General features: G+C 40.2%; 1 protein-coding gene across 10 annotated transcripts in view; it reads left to right on the plus strand.

The window, feature by feature from the left end:
* DOCK3 (dedicator of cytokinesis 3) overlaps positions 1-14,989 on the plus strand; it is a 131,480-nt gene that overhangs the window by 59,913 nt on the left and 56,578 nt on the right. For all 10 annotated transcript variants that reach the window (XM_029958198.1, XM_029958204.1, XM_029958199.1 and 7 more), the window contains exons 11-18: positions 1,779-1,903; positions 5,847-6,009; positions 6,466-6,572; positions 7,243-7,414; positions 8,066-8,163; positions 10,071-10,154; positions 10,490-10,590; positions 11,823-11,904. In XM_029958198.1, coding sequence (XP_029814058.1) covers positions 1,779-1,903; positions 5,847-6,009; positions 6,466-6,572; positions 7,243-7,414; positions 8,066-8,163; positions 10,071-10,154; positions 10,490-10,590; positions 11,823-11,904 — 932 coding nt within the window. The remainder of the gene's footprint in view (positions 1-1,778; positions 1,904-5,846; positions 6,010-6,465; positions 6,573-7,242; positions 7,415-8,065; positions 8,164-10,070; positions 10,155-10,489; positions 10,591-11,822; positions 11,905-14,989) is intronic.

The raw sequence follows: 14,989 nt of genomic DNA on the forward strand, positions 1-14,989 counted from the left end.
TTACAAATTGAAACTTTTGTTCCTGGTTGTGCAAACCGCTAAGAAAAAGGGATGGAGTCAGTTAAGCAGAAGGATTTTCAGAACAGAAGTCCCAGCTTAAACTGTCTCTTGTGATGAGTTTTGTATTTCCTTGGTATCCCTGTAGTCAGCATAGAGGTAGCTCAGCTTGATTTTGAACAGCAAGATAATTTTCTCCTGTCGTGGGCCGTGGATTGTCGCATTTGATGACGGTTCTTTGATAAGAAAAAGCAGATGGAATATTTGAGGCCTTTCACCAGGCTCTCACTGTCATCTTTTCCTGTTAATGAACCCTGGCATCCCAGCCCTCTGACTGTGAGGTGTTCCAGCTCTGTGTGAGCCCCCAGTGATGGGGGGTTTGATGGAGAAAGGAGGACGTTTTGCATACAGATTCCCATTCACAGGGAGCTCCTCGCAGCGAGCGCTGACTGTCAGCTACAGAGCTGTATTTGCTGTGCTTAAAGGCTTGTACTTATCTCCAGAAATAAAATTGAAAGTAAAGACAGGACTGAAAGCTTCTATTGTTTGTCCCTACAGTAGATTAAGGAACAAATTCTGTGGGGTTATAGACTTCGGGAAGAATTTGAAGCGCTGCTCTGACGGACACAAAAGGATATCCCTCACTGCCTGAAAGCAAATGCTGCTGTTTCATTGTGCTTCTGATTAATACACAGATTTAACTGCATCAGCTTCTCCAAGTGGAAGAAGTCAGACATTGAAGGAGTTTCTCCTATGCTGGATAACCATTCCATTAGTTTGCTATTTAGTCTCTTGAGACTATTTAACAAAATACTTGCCTTGAAAGGATTTAAATATTTTTTTATTAATATTTTTACCTATTGCCCTTTAGTATGTTTGCCTTTCTGGCAAGCAGACAAAAAGAAGTGGTAAGTGTAAACCATCATGAAATAGTGACAGTAACTAAGTCTTATAGGAAAATTTTGGTGCAGGGGTTAGAATTGACCACAGCAGTTTTGGATGCAGTTTCCCAAATCAGATTCTAAAAAAAGGGAGGGGAAAAAAAAAAGAAGTGAGCTAGTCTGTGAAATTCAGGATAACAAGATGCTGAGAGAGACACAAGCATTTCTATTTCTGAATATAGTAATTTGCTCTGAAAGCTCCTGAGAGTGACGTAGTGAGAAGTTGGCAAGTGTCCATCCTGCCCTCTTTCATACAGCCATGCATATGGATACCAGAGGCTAGCCAGAAATCTAGCAAAAAGTGTATTTGTAATTCCTCCTTAATCCATCTGAACTGAATGACAAGCGGGTTTCCGAAAAAGCTGGGTTTATTTTACTGTTATGATAAAAGGGAATTATGAAAATATAGAAATTCCTTGAAGAGCTAATTGAGGGCAACGTTCTGCTGATCATCACAAAAATACTTATTTTTCTTAAAATTATTGGAAATAGGAAGTCTGATGCTAATGATGTTTCGTCAGGCTTAGCCTGATACTTCCAGCCCAGCTAACTAGGCAAAGCAGTAGGAGTGAAAGGTTTTTCTCCCTTCCTCACTTACATAACAAAAGCCAGTATTGATTGTGAGTTCACATTTAATAAAGGCATTACTACTAACAATGGTCTGTTTTTATGCACTGATATTATGATGTTCATCCCTATTAACAATTAACTTGCTGCTTGGAATGATTTGGGCATCAGCCATAGTCTTGCAGAACACAGAAAACAATGTGCAGAATCCAGCTGGCCCCACTGAGTGCTCCCTGTGGAATTTAAGGATGTGGCTCCGCTCTCTCGCTGTAGGTGACATACGGAACGACTTGTACCTGACCTTGGAGAAGGGGGACTTCGAGAGAGGTGGGAAGAGCGTGCAGAAGAACATCGAGGTGACCATGTACGTGCTCTACGCCGACGGGGAGATCCTGAAGGTAGGTCTTTAGTTCCTCTGTGAGCTCCAGCTGCAGCTGCTGCCTCCAGGGACGTGTAAGGGAAGAGCTACAATCAAACCAACTCTTCCTTTTTTTTGTGTGTGTTTTTTTGTTTTTATTATGATGAAGGAAGTGGTCAGTTATAAATTTGAAAGTATTTGGAGCACTTCCGCTATATGAGGATAGAAGACTTGGAGAAGTTAGTCATAAACTGAAAAGCTTGTGTAATGCCAAAATGTGGTGCCAGTGGCTAAGGTAAAAAGAAAATTTAGGGTAGCTGTAGTCAGAAGTGAAGAGTGTATGGCTTATCTAAAATTAAATAATATGTGTCATACAACAGGATGAAATGTGATTCCAAGAGAGGCTTTTAAATCTGAGTCGTTGGAGTTGCAGTACTGAATGTAGTTCTGGAAAATAACTTGGAATAAAGTTTCACCCTGGGCTGGCTCCATTCCAGATGGGGATGGTTTGTGTTTTATGTTTTTCTTCCTCTGTTCTTTTAGTTTTATTGAAGAGAAGAAGGTGGGGTGGGAGGGCATGAGGATAGAGAAGTAAACAGAAAATATTTCAACATGAGCAGTTGTCAGAAATAACTTCCCCCTACCTTTTCTTTTACCTCCACTGCTTTGTAGCCATTACTATGAAGAGTCAAAACACCTAAAGTGCTTGTGTACCAAACACATCTTTTTAGTTCAAAGGAGAGCTTTTATTACTACAGCAGGTTGTGATTTCATTAAAGTGGATCTCTTGTACGGAACTGGTTTGTGCTCAGAGATCACAGTCCTTTTTTGCTGTTTTTTACCTTTCAAACTGAGTCACAAATTCTTAATCATAGCTTGATTTCACAGCAGTCTGCTAAGGACCAAGAGAGGCCTTTTAGCCTCAAACTGCAATATCAGCATCTTCAAGTGCTCATGCACATAATGGTACCTAATTATACTGTAACTGTGGCTGATGATTACAGATAAAAGCCAGATAATTTCTAGACATTACCAGTCTTAACTTCTTTTGTGATTTTGGTTGGAATGCTCATTCACAGAGATGAAGTAGTCTTTTCTTACCCGGGCCTCTTATGACAACTGTAAAGTACATCAGGGATTTCCATGGGGTAGGTCCAACTAGAAGAAATTCAGGTGAACAGGTTGCCCAGAGAAGTTGTGGATGCCCCATCCCTGGAAGTGTTCGAGGCCAGGCTGGATGGAGCCCTGAGTAGTGGAAGGTGTCCCTGCCCATGGCACAGGGGTTGGAAAGAGATGGTCCTTGAGGTTCCTTCAAACCCAAACCATTCTGAGATTTGCACTAAAGGAGAGACTTTATATATACAAGGTCTTTTGTGGGTGTTCAAAATTTAAGCCACAAATGTAAAAGAAAATCTTTATCCCAGTTGTAATGTTATTTCCCCTCTGTATAGTTGCAGTCAAAGCAACACAGATCTTTGGTTTGTGTCAGGACATGTCTGATGTCTCATGATGCCTGTGAATATGGGCAGAACACAGTTTCAGTCATTGAGGCACTGCTGTTCCTGCTTGGAATATCCCCTTCTATTCCTGAGCTATGGCCTTTCTGGAGCAGAGACTGCTGAGGGAGACACTGTGTGCAGACTTACACAGTAAAGGAGGAGAAATGCCACAAAATTTTCATCTGATATTAGAGTAAAATCTCTAAACTTTTCCCAACCAGCAGCATGATCCAAGCCTGAATTATGCCTTTGTGAAGACTTTAGCAGAACTGTGCACAGCGTTAATGAGAATATTCTCAGATCCTCACTGCTCTTGAGTGTATCTTGATCCAGAAATAGTCCTATTGAAAGCAGTGAAATTACTTCCAGAATGTAGTGCTGTTCAAAATGAAAATGAGTATTTCCCTCTCAAAATGGTCTTAGTCAATTGTTAGTATCTTTCAATATATTCTGAATAATAAAAAAAAAAACCTTGACACATTTCTCACTTATTATTCTTTCTGTTCCAGTAGCAGGAATATCTTATGAATTGCAAGGCACACCTTTACACAATGGAAATATTACCTGATAGTTTTTCTAGTTTAGCTTGCCTTACTTGCCTCTGCCTTCTAATTCACCTGCATATTTGGGTCTCATGGTATCTGGATGTATGGAGACTAGTTTCATGTTTGTATTTTGCAGATCACTATTCAGAATTAAACAGTCTGCCTTCCTCAGACTATAAATTGTAGTATAACTGCATAGAAACTAAGCTAACAAGGAGAAAGAAAGACTATTCATTTATTTGAAGTTTATAGGATGAAACAGCATTCAAAGACTGATCATTTGTCAGCCAGAACAGGTAATTGTTTGAGGGGACAAAAAAAGCTCACATTGAAATTTGAATTTTTACTGTACCTTGTAGAGGAAATAGAAATATTTTTTTGCTTTCTCCTAAGAATGTAATGCAGAATGAGATTCTGCAATTGCTGTGTTGAAGCCCAACAAGTTACCCTTGCTACAAACTAGAACTGGGATCTTGCAGTTCTGCTCTGTAGAGCTGCCACTAATCTACTCTCACTCCAACCTGTTAGTATCTGCAACACTTAATTCTTGTTGCTGTATTAAAAACAGCACCTTTTGGCAGGATTGTGACACATAATGTGGTTGCCAAGGCTTACTTGAGAGGACTGAGTTGTGAGCTTCTGCTGCAGTCACTCAGTTTGGATCAGAGCCTTTGCAGAGAATCTCTGTCCGGGGAGGCCCTTCTTGCATTGAATCCCGAAATTCCAGGGAATATTTCTTTCTTTTGGGGCTCCTTTGCAAATTCTTCACTTTCTCAGAGCCAGAAGAATATTGCCAGAGGTCGAACTAACTGGATCTGGTTAATGGGATATGCTTGACTCGGTAGTCAGATGACTACACATAAAAAAATATCAAAATGGTTGGTATTTTCTTGAGATAGAATTTAGAGATGTTTTGGGGAAATGACCAGTAGTTCTTCTTGTCATCACACCATTCTGTGGGGGGTGTTTTTGTATCAGAATTTATATTGCATGTGTCATTCTGGGTCTGCTTAGCTTCTGTTTCTTCCTGGATTCATTATCCTTGGAGATGCTAAAGGTGAAGAATTTCCAAGCTGTATTTTTTCTGCATGGTTTTATGAGATGTCATATCTTTTGGATCTCTTTGCAAGTGCTGGGTCTAGAGCATAGGTTAGTGCTTTATATAAAAAAAAGTGCTTCCTACTCCTCTTCATCACAAAGAATCTTTTACTGTTCTTACTTCAGGGCTTCAATACTTCACCCATCTTCACTTGTGCTCTGACTAAGGATTTCTGTATTTTCCAGACAATATCAATTCATGTTTTTCTTCATCTGTATTTTGATAATACATAGACTGGGCAAGAACTCTGAGCTTGTTATACCTAAAAGCAGAAATTTAAATCCCTTTGTATTTTTAGGTGATGACTATTACACAGAAATTCTTTGCTTACAGTAAGGAAGTAACTTGATCAGAATTTTCTGGGCTACTTGTTGAGACTGGATGGCTGCAGTTTTGAAAGGTGAACATTTGTAAGAACTTGAAAAGTTCAAGTATCACTTCTGAACTGAGATACTGAAGCAGAAATCTGGAATGTCTGGAATACTAGAAGTCCAGTATTACAAGTGATGTTCCTATTTTTTTTACTCATCTTGATATATTTGGAGTTAGGTGTTTATTGTATCTAGTCTCTGCTTGGTGGAAAACTTACTTTAAATAATAACTTAAGATACTGGAATTCATCCTGTATTATAGGTCTCCTAGCTCACCCTTTGACCCCAAACAGAGTTTAAAGATCTCTTAAAAAATTTCACATTTCATTGTGTCTGAGTTTCTGCTCTGACTCTTGTTTTATGTCTACAGAAAGATATGAATTATATAAAGGTTATCACCGTGGAATAAAATGACTCATCAGTAGTGATGTGATGTCTTCTCATGTGAAATGGTTTTCTTTTGTTGCAGGACTGCATCAGCCTGGGCTCAGGAGAGCCGAGCAGGAGTGCCTACCACTCCTTTGTGCTCTACCACAACAACAGCCCCCGCTGGGGGGAGATCATCAAGCTGCCCATCCCCATCGACAGGTTCCGGGGCTCCCACCTGCGCTTCGAGTTCAGGCACTGCTCCAGTGAGTGCCAGGAGCCCCCACTGCCAGCTTATGCTTGGATGAGGCTGTTACTGGGTGGAAAGCAGGAAAGGGATACCAACATAAAATACAGTGAAGGGGCCCTGCTAACCAGCTGATTGCTGGATTTATTAAACAGCATTAAAAACATCATGAACAATCAGTGCAGGGCCAAGCACTTTGTACATGTTCTCCCCTGCTGTTCTTTTGCTGTGTTTTTCTGTAGAATGTTTTCTTTACAGGATGACTAGTTTATTTTATGTTATGTTGTTTGATTTGAAGCTTGTCAGTCCTTTGCATAGAATTAGAAAGAAGAAATGAGAATTACAGAAGTTGTTTGTTCTGTAAGCTGTGTGCTTTTTGTTAGGCATGTGGAGAAGTTAGTGAGTAACCTCGTGGTGTGTATGGACAGACAAAATATGTACTAAAACAATTCCTTCTTTCTATCTCTTGCTACAGCAAAAGACAAGGGAGAAAAGAAGCTCTTTGGTTTTGCATTCACCCCTTTGATGAGAGATGATGGCACTACCTTGTCAGATGATATCCATGAGCTTTATGTTTATAAGGTACTGGTTCTTCTCTGCAGACTTTTCACCTGCTCATCTCCACTTTAAATGAGTAATGGTCATTACATTATCCTTTTCCCTCCTTATTAGAAGTATGTATGAGATTAATAGTTGTTTCAAAATTTTATAAATTCAAAATCACATGGTATGGATAGAGCCTTCTATTCTAAGTACAGCTCACCTTTTCCATGCAGATGATGATGATGATCTATCTGCTGCTAATCCCATCCATTTTGACCTCAAACACACTGGTGTTCATGAGCATTCAGCAGTTCTTCCAACTTCTGGTGTTACTCTGTGCCTTTGTGTGGTGACATTATGCTGTACTTCAAATGCATCATGTTACTACAACTTGGCAGCCCTGCAATGAGGGATTTGGGGGAGTGCTTTTTCTTACCTGGGTTTATTTCTTCAGTACAGTTTTCTGACAGCAGTTGTACAGTTGGAAGATCTTGATAAGTTCTAAAGAGTCAGTGCTTAGGAGCCCACACTTTGTAGGGCTAGGCCTGTTTTGTGTGTGCACAGGCCCCAAAAGCACAGCTTTTTCTTAGAAGTGTTTCTGTGCACCCAATAAAAAGATCAATAAAAGTACTGTTAGGCAACTGCTGAGGCTGTGAGCATGTGGGATGAGCTGGACTAGGTACAGTCCATCCGTGTCCTGTGCCCGCAGTGTGATGAGAACAGCACCTTCAACAACCACGCACTGTACCTGGGGCTGCCCTGCTGCAAAGAGGATTACAACGGCTGCCCCAACATCCCCTCCAGCCTCATCTTCCAGCGCAGCACCAAAGAGACCTTCTCAGTCTCCACACAGCTTTCTTCTACCAAACTGACCCAGAATGGTGAGTAGCTCATCCTTCAGAATTGCCCAAGGCAGCAGGAATTACAAAAGAGAGCAATGTTTGTGTTTTACTTATTTTACTGAAATATTCTTTGGTTATAATTTCATTATATATATCGTGCTGTTTCTGAAATGAGCAGAAACTTCTCTTGAGGAAATAAGGATATTGACAGGTGGCAGAGAAATTACAGACATTATGTAAGAGCATTACAAGGTTAAAATGTTAAAGCAGAGTTAATTTTCATTAAATGATTGTAGAACAAAAAAGTACAATGTTAGCACTTCTACACAATCCAAAATATATTTTGTTTGGGTTTTACAGAGTTACTAAATAAGTAAAAATATGTCACAGCAGCATCCCTGAAGCACAAGAAGACAGGATTGGATTGTCCCCATTACAAGTCAAGTCACATAGGGGAAAATGCAGCCTTTATTCTTTTTAAAGCACTTTACCATTCCTCCATTCATTTCTCTGTTTAGTATTATTGACTTACTCAGTATTTTCCTTCTTGTTTTCTGCTATATATGTATTATTTCCCAAGAAGTGAGAACTGTAAGAGGTGAAGTGTAACATGATGAATCTCTGGTGGGTTTGGGGTCCCCATTCTTCCCCCTGCATGTGGTTCCAGCTCTTTCTCCCTCTGTTCTGCAGTGGATCTGCTTGCCCTGCTGAAATGGAAGGCTTACCCAGATCGTGTGATGGATATTCTGGGAAGACTGAGACACGTCAGTGGCGAGGAAATTGTTAAGGTACTACATGAAATAACAGTCTGTGATAGTGAATTCAGACCCACATTCAGGCTTCTGAATGTTCCCTCTTACTGTGCTTTTTGATTCACACTGTGAATTTTTATTGTGTATGAATTGGGATTGTATTATGATGTGAAACTGAGCAGGAAAATACATTCCAGGGATTAGTGGATAGTTAGTCCTTGGGGTCAAAATAGAGCTAATCCTTAGTAAAATTCCCTCAGCCAGCTGTGCTGGGAGTGTTGGGTCCCCAGCACCAGTTGTTCCAGTCTGCAGGCCCACACAGCTGCTGGAGCAGACACAGCCACTGGTAGAGGTGTTTTGGGCAGTCTTACCTGTTCCAGCAGTATTTCCTAAATGACAGTCTGAGACCTGGCCCAGGTGTGGTTAGTCCTTTCCAGAGTGGAGAAACAGCTGACTCAGAAAACTTGACCCTCTCAAACAGTCAATCTGCATTGATGTTTTGCAGATATCTTCCAAATGTCCCCATAAAGGACCTTGGAAGTTGAGTTTTGCTCAGGGGCCAGTGAACCATCCTGCACACCCCTTTTCCTATCCCAGCACTGTGAACTGCTGCCTGGAGCACCACTTGCTCTCTAGTGCATCCAACCACCACCACCATTTCTGTCTCCCAGCTCATGATTTCACTATGTTTTGTAACCACTGTTGCTCTACGTGACAATCCTTGTGTGACCTGAACTTCCTTAGGTCCAAGGAGCTTTAAACTGCATTTGAATATTTGTAGTCTCAGCAAAATACCCCTGCATTCCACATATCCCTCTGATAATTTTAGGGGTGCTGAGAACTCTCCCTATTTCTGTAAATTGAGAAGTAAAAGATGATTTGTAACAGCAAACAACCAAGGAGAAGAAACCAAAGTCAAATCCCCTCACTTCATTAGTAATTTATGATTAAAGCCACTTCACTGTAACTCATTTGAATGTTGCCATATCTGGAATGTTAGTCTTCCTGATAGCTTGGTAACAGTAACAGAAGAGCACAAACCCCATCTATATTGCAATTCTTCAAGAATGTCATGTTTTGTATACTTTGTTTGCAGGGCAGGACAAGTATCTGTTTTTTTAGAGAAAGACAAAGAAAGATGTGGATTAAATAATTTCGTGGGGAGAAGTAATTGATTCCCTCCATAAATTCAGCTGCCATTTGGCACTGGGATATGAAGAACAGAATGCAGTAATTCAGAAAAAAAGAAGTTTTATCATTCCAGAGACTTCATAAATTGTCATAATTTATTTCTTGTTTTCCACATTATAAATTTAAGTAGAATAGATTAAAAAATCATGAGAGAATGTGCAGTTGATGATCTTGAGCATCCTCCTTCACACTCATCCTTTTGAAGACTGTGCTTTCAGGAAGAAAATCACTGAATTGTCAGTGCTCAGCAAGCTGAGATATTAGGGGAGGAAAGAAACAACTGGCAATATGTAACAGGACCCAATTAATGCTTGTTAGGAAAGCTTTACTTGCTGTCATATAACAAAAGTTTTCAGTATTAAACATAATTTGGAGCACCAGTTAATGTTCTTCCAAGCCTTAAATTTGATGCTGAACAGTCCCTGATACACTCTAATGACTGCTATTCTTGTTAGGCAGCACTTTTAGTCAGCTCACAGTGAGAGGAACACTCAGTCAAGTTTACAAATCAGCCATGCAGTACATACTCCTTATTTTTTGTTTTTCTGTCATGGTTTTTTTTAGAAATATTTCTTGTAAAGAGAAAAAATCTTCTTAGTAAAAATCAAATTATATGGATGAAACTGAAGTGGTTTGTCCTTGGCAAGTTTTTCACAAAGATACCAACATGTATGAACTAATTAAAGCAGGGGAGAAATAACCTTTTGAGTACAATTTAATTTGAAATTCTTTATTTGTTTGTGTCATTTTAGTTCCTACAAGATATTCTGGACACGTTGTTTGTAGTTTTGGATGACAACACAGAGAAGTATGGTCTGCTGGTTTTTCAGTCTTTGGTAAGCTCCTGGATTGTTATTTATCTCATGTTCAGTGAGTTTTAAGTTTCTTGTCATCATGTTGCTAGTATTTTACTTCTGTGAAATATAAAACATTCAGCTGGATCCAGCCTTACATTTTCTGTAATGATCTTGGGTGAGGAGGGCAGGACAACCTCAGCAGATCTGAGGGCAGCAATATCTGCTCTCACTTGGGAGAAGCAAACAGTGACACAGACACTGCTTAAAGGAGCTCATGTATTTTGTTATTCCTTAGCTTGGGTAGCTTGTTTATAGATACTTAGCAACAAAGTGCAGTTTCCTGTAGTGTGGGTTCACTCCTTCATCTCCCCCAGGTGTTCATCATAAACCTGCTGCGTGACAGCAAGTACTTCCATTTCCGGCCCGTGATGGACACCTACATCCAGAAGCACTTTGCAGGAGCTCTGGCTTACAAGTAGGTTTTGTTTATCCACCACTGGAATGATGTCACCATCAGAATCACACCCTTCCTTTCAGCAGTGGTTTCCAAAAGTAGAATTGCTCAACTGGAAGTTTTCCAGCACAACTGTAGGGAAAAGCTGCCGAGTGTCACCTGAGTGTGGCCAGACTTGGGCATTTCTCTTGCCCTTCTGAACTGGCAAATCTTGCTTCCTCTTTTTTTTGACTGAAGAGACTCAATCAGCAACAGTTCATTATCAGTCTGTACTAATGAGCTACCAGGAGCATACACATTCCTTGTCTTAAGGGTGTTGGGATACAAGCCTGGAGTGAAGGTTCAGAGAAGTAACTTTAACTTCCTTTTCCATTCTAGACAGGTTTTCACATAAGATGATGTTCTGTTTGATTGCAATCTAATGTCAACATCATAAATTTAAATTTCAGTTACTTTGAAGATTCTGCCTTATTTTCTAGTATTCAAAGAGTCTTGCATCAGATAATGAAATAGATTTTCTTAAAGCAGTAACAGTTCTCATTCAGGGTGTTGCTTTTCTTTTCTCTTAGACCATTTCCTTTGTATTTTTGAGAATATTTTATCTTTGGCCACAATAAACTATTAAAACCAACTTATAATTGGTTTTGATTGTTTTAAGCCATTCACATTTGTGTGTAATTAAAATAAATATAAAATATATTCTGTCAATGGCAGGTACAAACTCAGATACTATACAACACTAGAAGGCATAGTCATGTTCAGAAGATAAAAAGATGTTCTGCTTTGTGTTGTCACCTCTTTCAGACAAAACAAATGGGTTTTGTGTGTGATGTCTGAAATAAAACATGGTTTTAATACACCATTATAACAGTCCAGATGGTGGTGTGTGCTTGGGAAAATAGATGTATGTATTTTCTTTGTGATCTTAGTTTCTAAAAACTTAGACGAGAGCTGAAATTTCTTATTACAAAAAGAAGATATATTTTGGTCTTAGAACCATGCCTTTACCAAAGCTGTCTCTTTAATAACATCTTTTTTATGTTGTCTTGTCTTATAGAGAAGAAATTATTTTCTGGTTTTGAAACTTAAATAAATGCAAATATTACATAAGTTCAGTGTCAAGGACAGCTACAACTGACCACTGAAATGAAGTGAAACGAGGCTGTTTTGTAGCTCTCTCCCGACAAGCAAAATGTTTGTTGCCTGTCTGATTTTAAAAGGGTGCTGAAGGTTCCTTTCCCTGTCCAATGCAGGGAGCTGATCCGCTGTCTGAAGTGGTACATGGACCGCTCAGCTGAGCTCGTGCGCCAGGACCACATCCAGGAGGCAATGAGGGTATGTATCCAATGGCAGTGCTGTAGTCCCCATCTGGGACTACAAGCTGTAAATACAATCAAGGGTAGTGTGGCACTGACTTGTTATTTGTTTAACCAGATTTTTTCATATATATATATATATATATGTACCCTCAATTTTAATTTTAGGGAGAGATTCACTCTTGTGCATTAAAAAAAGGAAGAATCATGTATCCTTAAGTCCTTTTGCAGCCCTGTGGAGAATTTTAGTAGGACTTACATCCATGGCCAGTGCACATACACTCCATTTATGTGGTCTGCCCCATGCCCTTCAAGCAGCAACATTTTTAAATGTAAAGGTGCTGTGGATCAAAGATCTGCTTTTCATTTCTGGCTGTGGCACAGCTCCATTGTACTATGGGTTGAAGCTCTGGAGTATTTTAAGCAGCAGATAAATGAGCCTTTAACTGGATGGAGATTTTTTGAATTAGTGCTGCACAGGGCCTGAGCCACAGTTCATGACAAGAATACCATCTCACAGGAGGGCACAGCTTTCCAATGGGGTGTGAAACACCAGGAATGTTTTTGCTGCTATTAGAGAGAAATCAGAGAATAAATCAAGTGTTAGTTTTACCTTGTGTAATTGTAAGCCAGGAAGATGGTGTTTCGAGTACATGAATACAAGATTCCAAAATTTGCAGCAAGGTGTTTCTCTTTGGTTGAATGTTCTGTCTCTGCTGCTGTCCAAACACTTGGGTCTGGGCACTTGTAGAACTGGTAGCAGTGGCAGCATTGGCACTTGGTTTTTCTCACTTGTCAGTACAAATATAGGTGAAGCATCTCCCAGGGGAAGCACAACGTCACTGCCATTGACTCACTTTCCATCCTGTTAGGATCCTACTCAGATTATACAAGGGTGTTTAAACCAGTGTTTAATTTGTCCTGGGTTGATATTTACATCTTCTTTGTTGTGTTTTTCAACCACAGATTCATAGGGAATGGTAAAAATAGGGCAAAGGCATCTTTTCAAGAAATTATTCTTTTTTTCCCCCATCCTTATCCTTCCTCTTTTTTTTTTTTTAATTGCAAAGAAATCTATTAAAATTATGAGATGAGAGGAAGATCTCTAGCTGGAATGACTTCGAGGAGCTTTTCTTCCCTCTCAAACCACTCATTAGTGCTATATGCAGTGCAGCAAATGGAGATGTAGGATATTGTCCCTATGTGATCTGCATTTTTTGAATGTCATAGCAGTCCTCTTTGGAAATAGTAACAGTATGAATGCTGGAATGGCTCTCAGAAGCTGGGATTAGTCAGCTTACTGTTTGTGAATAAGGCATGTTCTGTCTAGGGATCCAAGGCAGCTCTTTGCCTACTGGGAATCTCAAGGGCTTGTAGCTGTTCCCTCCATGAGTGAGGTCAGTTTGAAGACCTGACAGCCCAAGCCTTTCCAAGCACAGGAATTACAATTACCACCAGAGTCTGTGCAGACCTAACAGCACATCCTCCACCACCCACACTGCTGCCACATCTCATTCAGACAGTTGCCTTTGCAGGTGTATCTTGGAGGCCCAAATTAAGATCTTTATTTTCTTTCTGTTACAGCCAAGTGATTGATTTCATTTCCTTCTTTGTTTCCAGATTTTATTTCAGGCATTTGGAGCAAGTTTGTACCAAACCCATTATCACTGCTAATGTGTCATTACCAGTGCTAAATTCTACTGGGAATTTCTGTGGTCTTTGCTGTGTTCACTACATTCCTTGGATTAGTAGTTCTTATACTAAGAAAACAGGATAGCTCCTGATCCCTTTTTCCCTGAATTAGCTGTTAAGTGCAGTACCCTGAGGCTGGTGTTGAAATATCTCTGCACTCTTTTTTGGCTCTTGACCAGTCTTGCACATTCATGATGGATATGCAGATGTCTCATAGGATTCTGTTTTCCAACCCTGGCAGTAGCAAGTGGTGCTCTAGAGTATTTCTAAAATTTCTCACCACCCTCAAGACTGCTCTTAATTCTCAAAAAACTCCTGTGAAACTGTAGCTCCTCTCCTGAGGAACTGTAATGAAAAGGACATCTCTACCTGTGCTAGAACACATTATATCATGCCCCTTTATTACATCCTATACCAAGCTCCACATAAGCTGCATCTGGGTACAGCTGCCTGTGCCTCCCTGGAGCCTTCTGTAATGAAGTGTCCATGAATGGCTCCACAGCCAGTTTTATTGTCCCTACTAATCATGGCAAAACTTAGGAGGCTTCTCTAGGAGGTGCCCTTCCAGCTTCAGATATCTTCCAGTAGTGGAACCACGGGTGGGTTTTGCCTGGATTGAGGAACCTGCTCACAGGGGAGAGGTGTGTGCTCACCAATGGCATGAACATGCAGGCAGACTGCTCTTGTGAGGGACCTCCTTTAATTTGATGCTGATTTTTTTATACCATGCCAAACATAAGAGAAGGCTGGAATTTTATTTCAGGGCACTTCTGTGTCTTTAGGCACATACACACATCATGGTTGTGATTTTGTAGGTAGTTAGAGTCAAAGTTATTCCCAGGTGCTGACTGTGCTAACAGGACTGCGTTTGTGTTTTTAGCATCCCAGCCATGTGCCTGCAAACACATGGAACTTTGCACTTCACTGCCTGTGTGGGCACATTGTTCAGGTTCTAAGGATGTGCAGAGCCCTGCCATTTCCCCTTCCACAGGGAATTATGGAAGTTCATACAGAAATCTTCTGACTCATTGCAAAACATAAGCTTCACATTGAAGTTATGAGCTTTCAGGTTAGAATTATGGTTGTCTGTACCAAAGCTATAAAACAGCTCATGTGAGCACTGACTGTGCTGGATTTGGTGTTAGCACAGAGATGTTAACCTGGAAGAGCTGACTGTGAACCAACTGGCCTTTGTCTGGAAACCAGCCAGAAATGCAGTTGTTCTTTCCTGATGAAGTTCTTTGGTGTAAGGAAGCTTCACTGGGAGATGATTTAATGCAGAAGTATAAATAATGTACTGCTGAATTGCCAAAGCTCCATAATTTCTGAAAAAGGAAAAAAAAGGCTGTCAGAGCCAGTGGCATTTTTGAAATCTGTGATTGCTGAATCTCCAGCCTCTTTATTTCCTGTGC

Source organism: Manacus vitellinus, unplaced genomic scaffold (assembly GCF_001715985.3).
Source record: "Manacus vitellinus isolate BGI_N305 unplaced genomic scaffold, ASM171598v3 scaffold_14_pilon, whole genome shotgun sequence".
Taxonomy (NCBI): domain Eukaryota; kingdom Metazoa; phylum Chordata; class Aves; order Passeriformes; family Pipridae; genus Manacus; species Manacus vitellinus.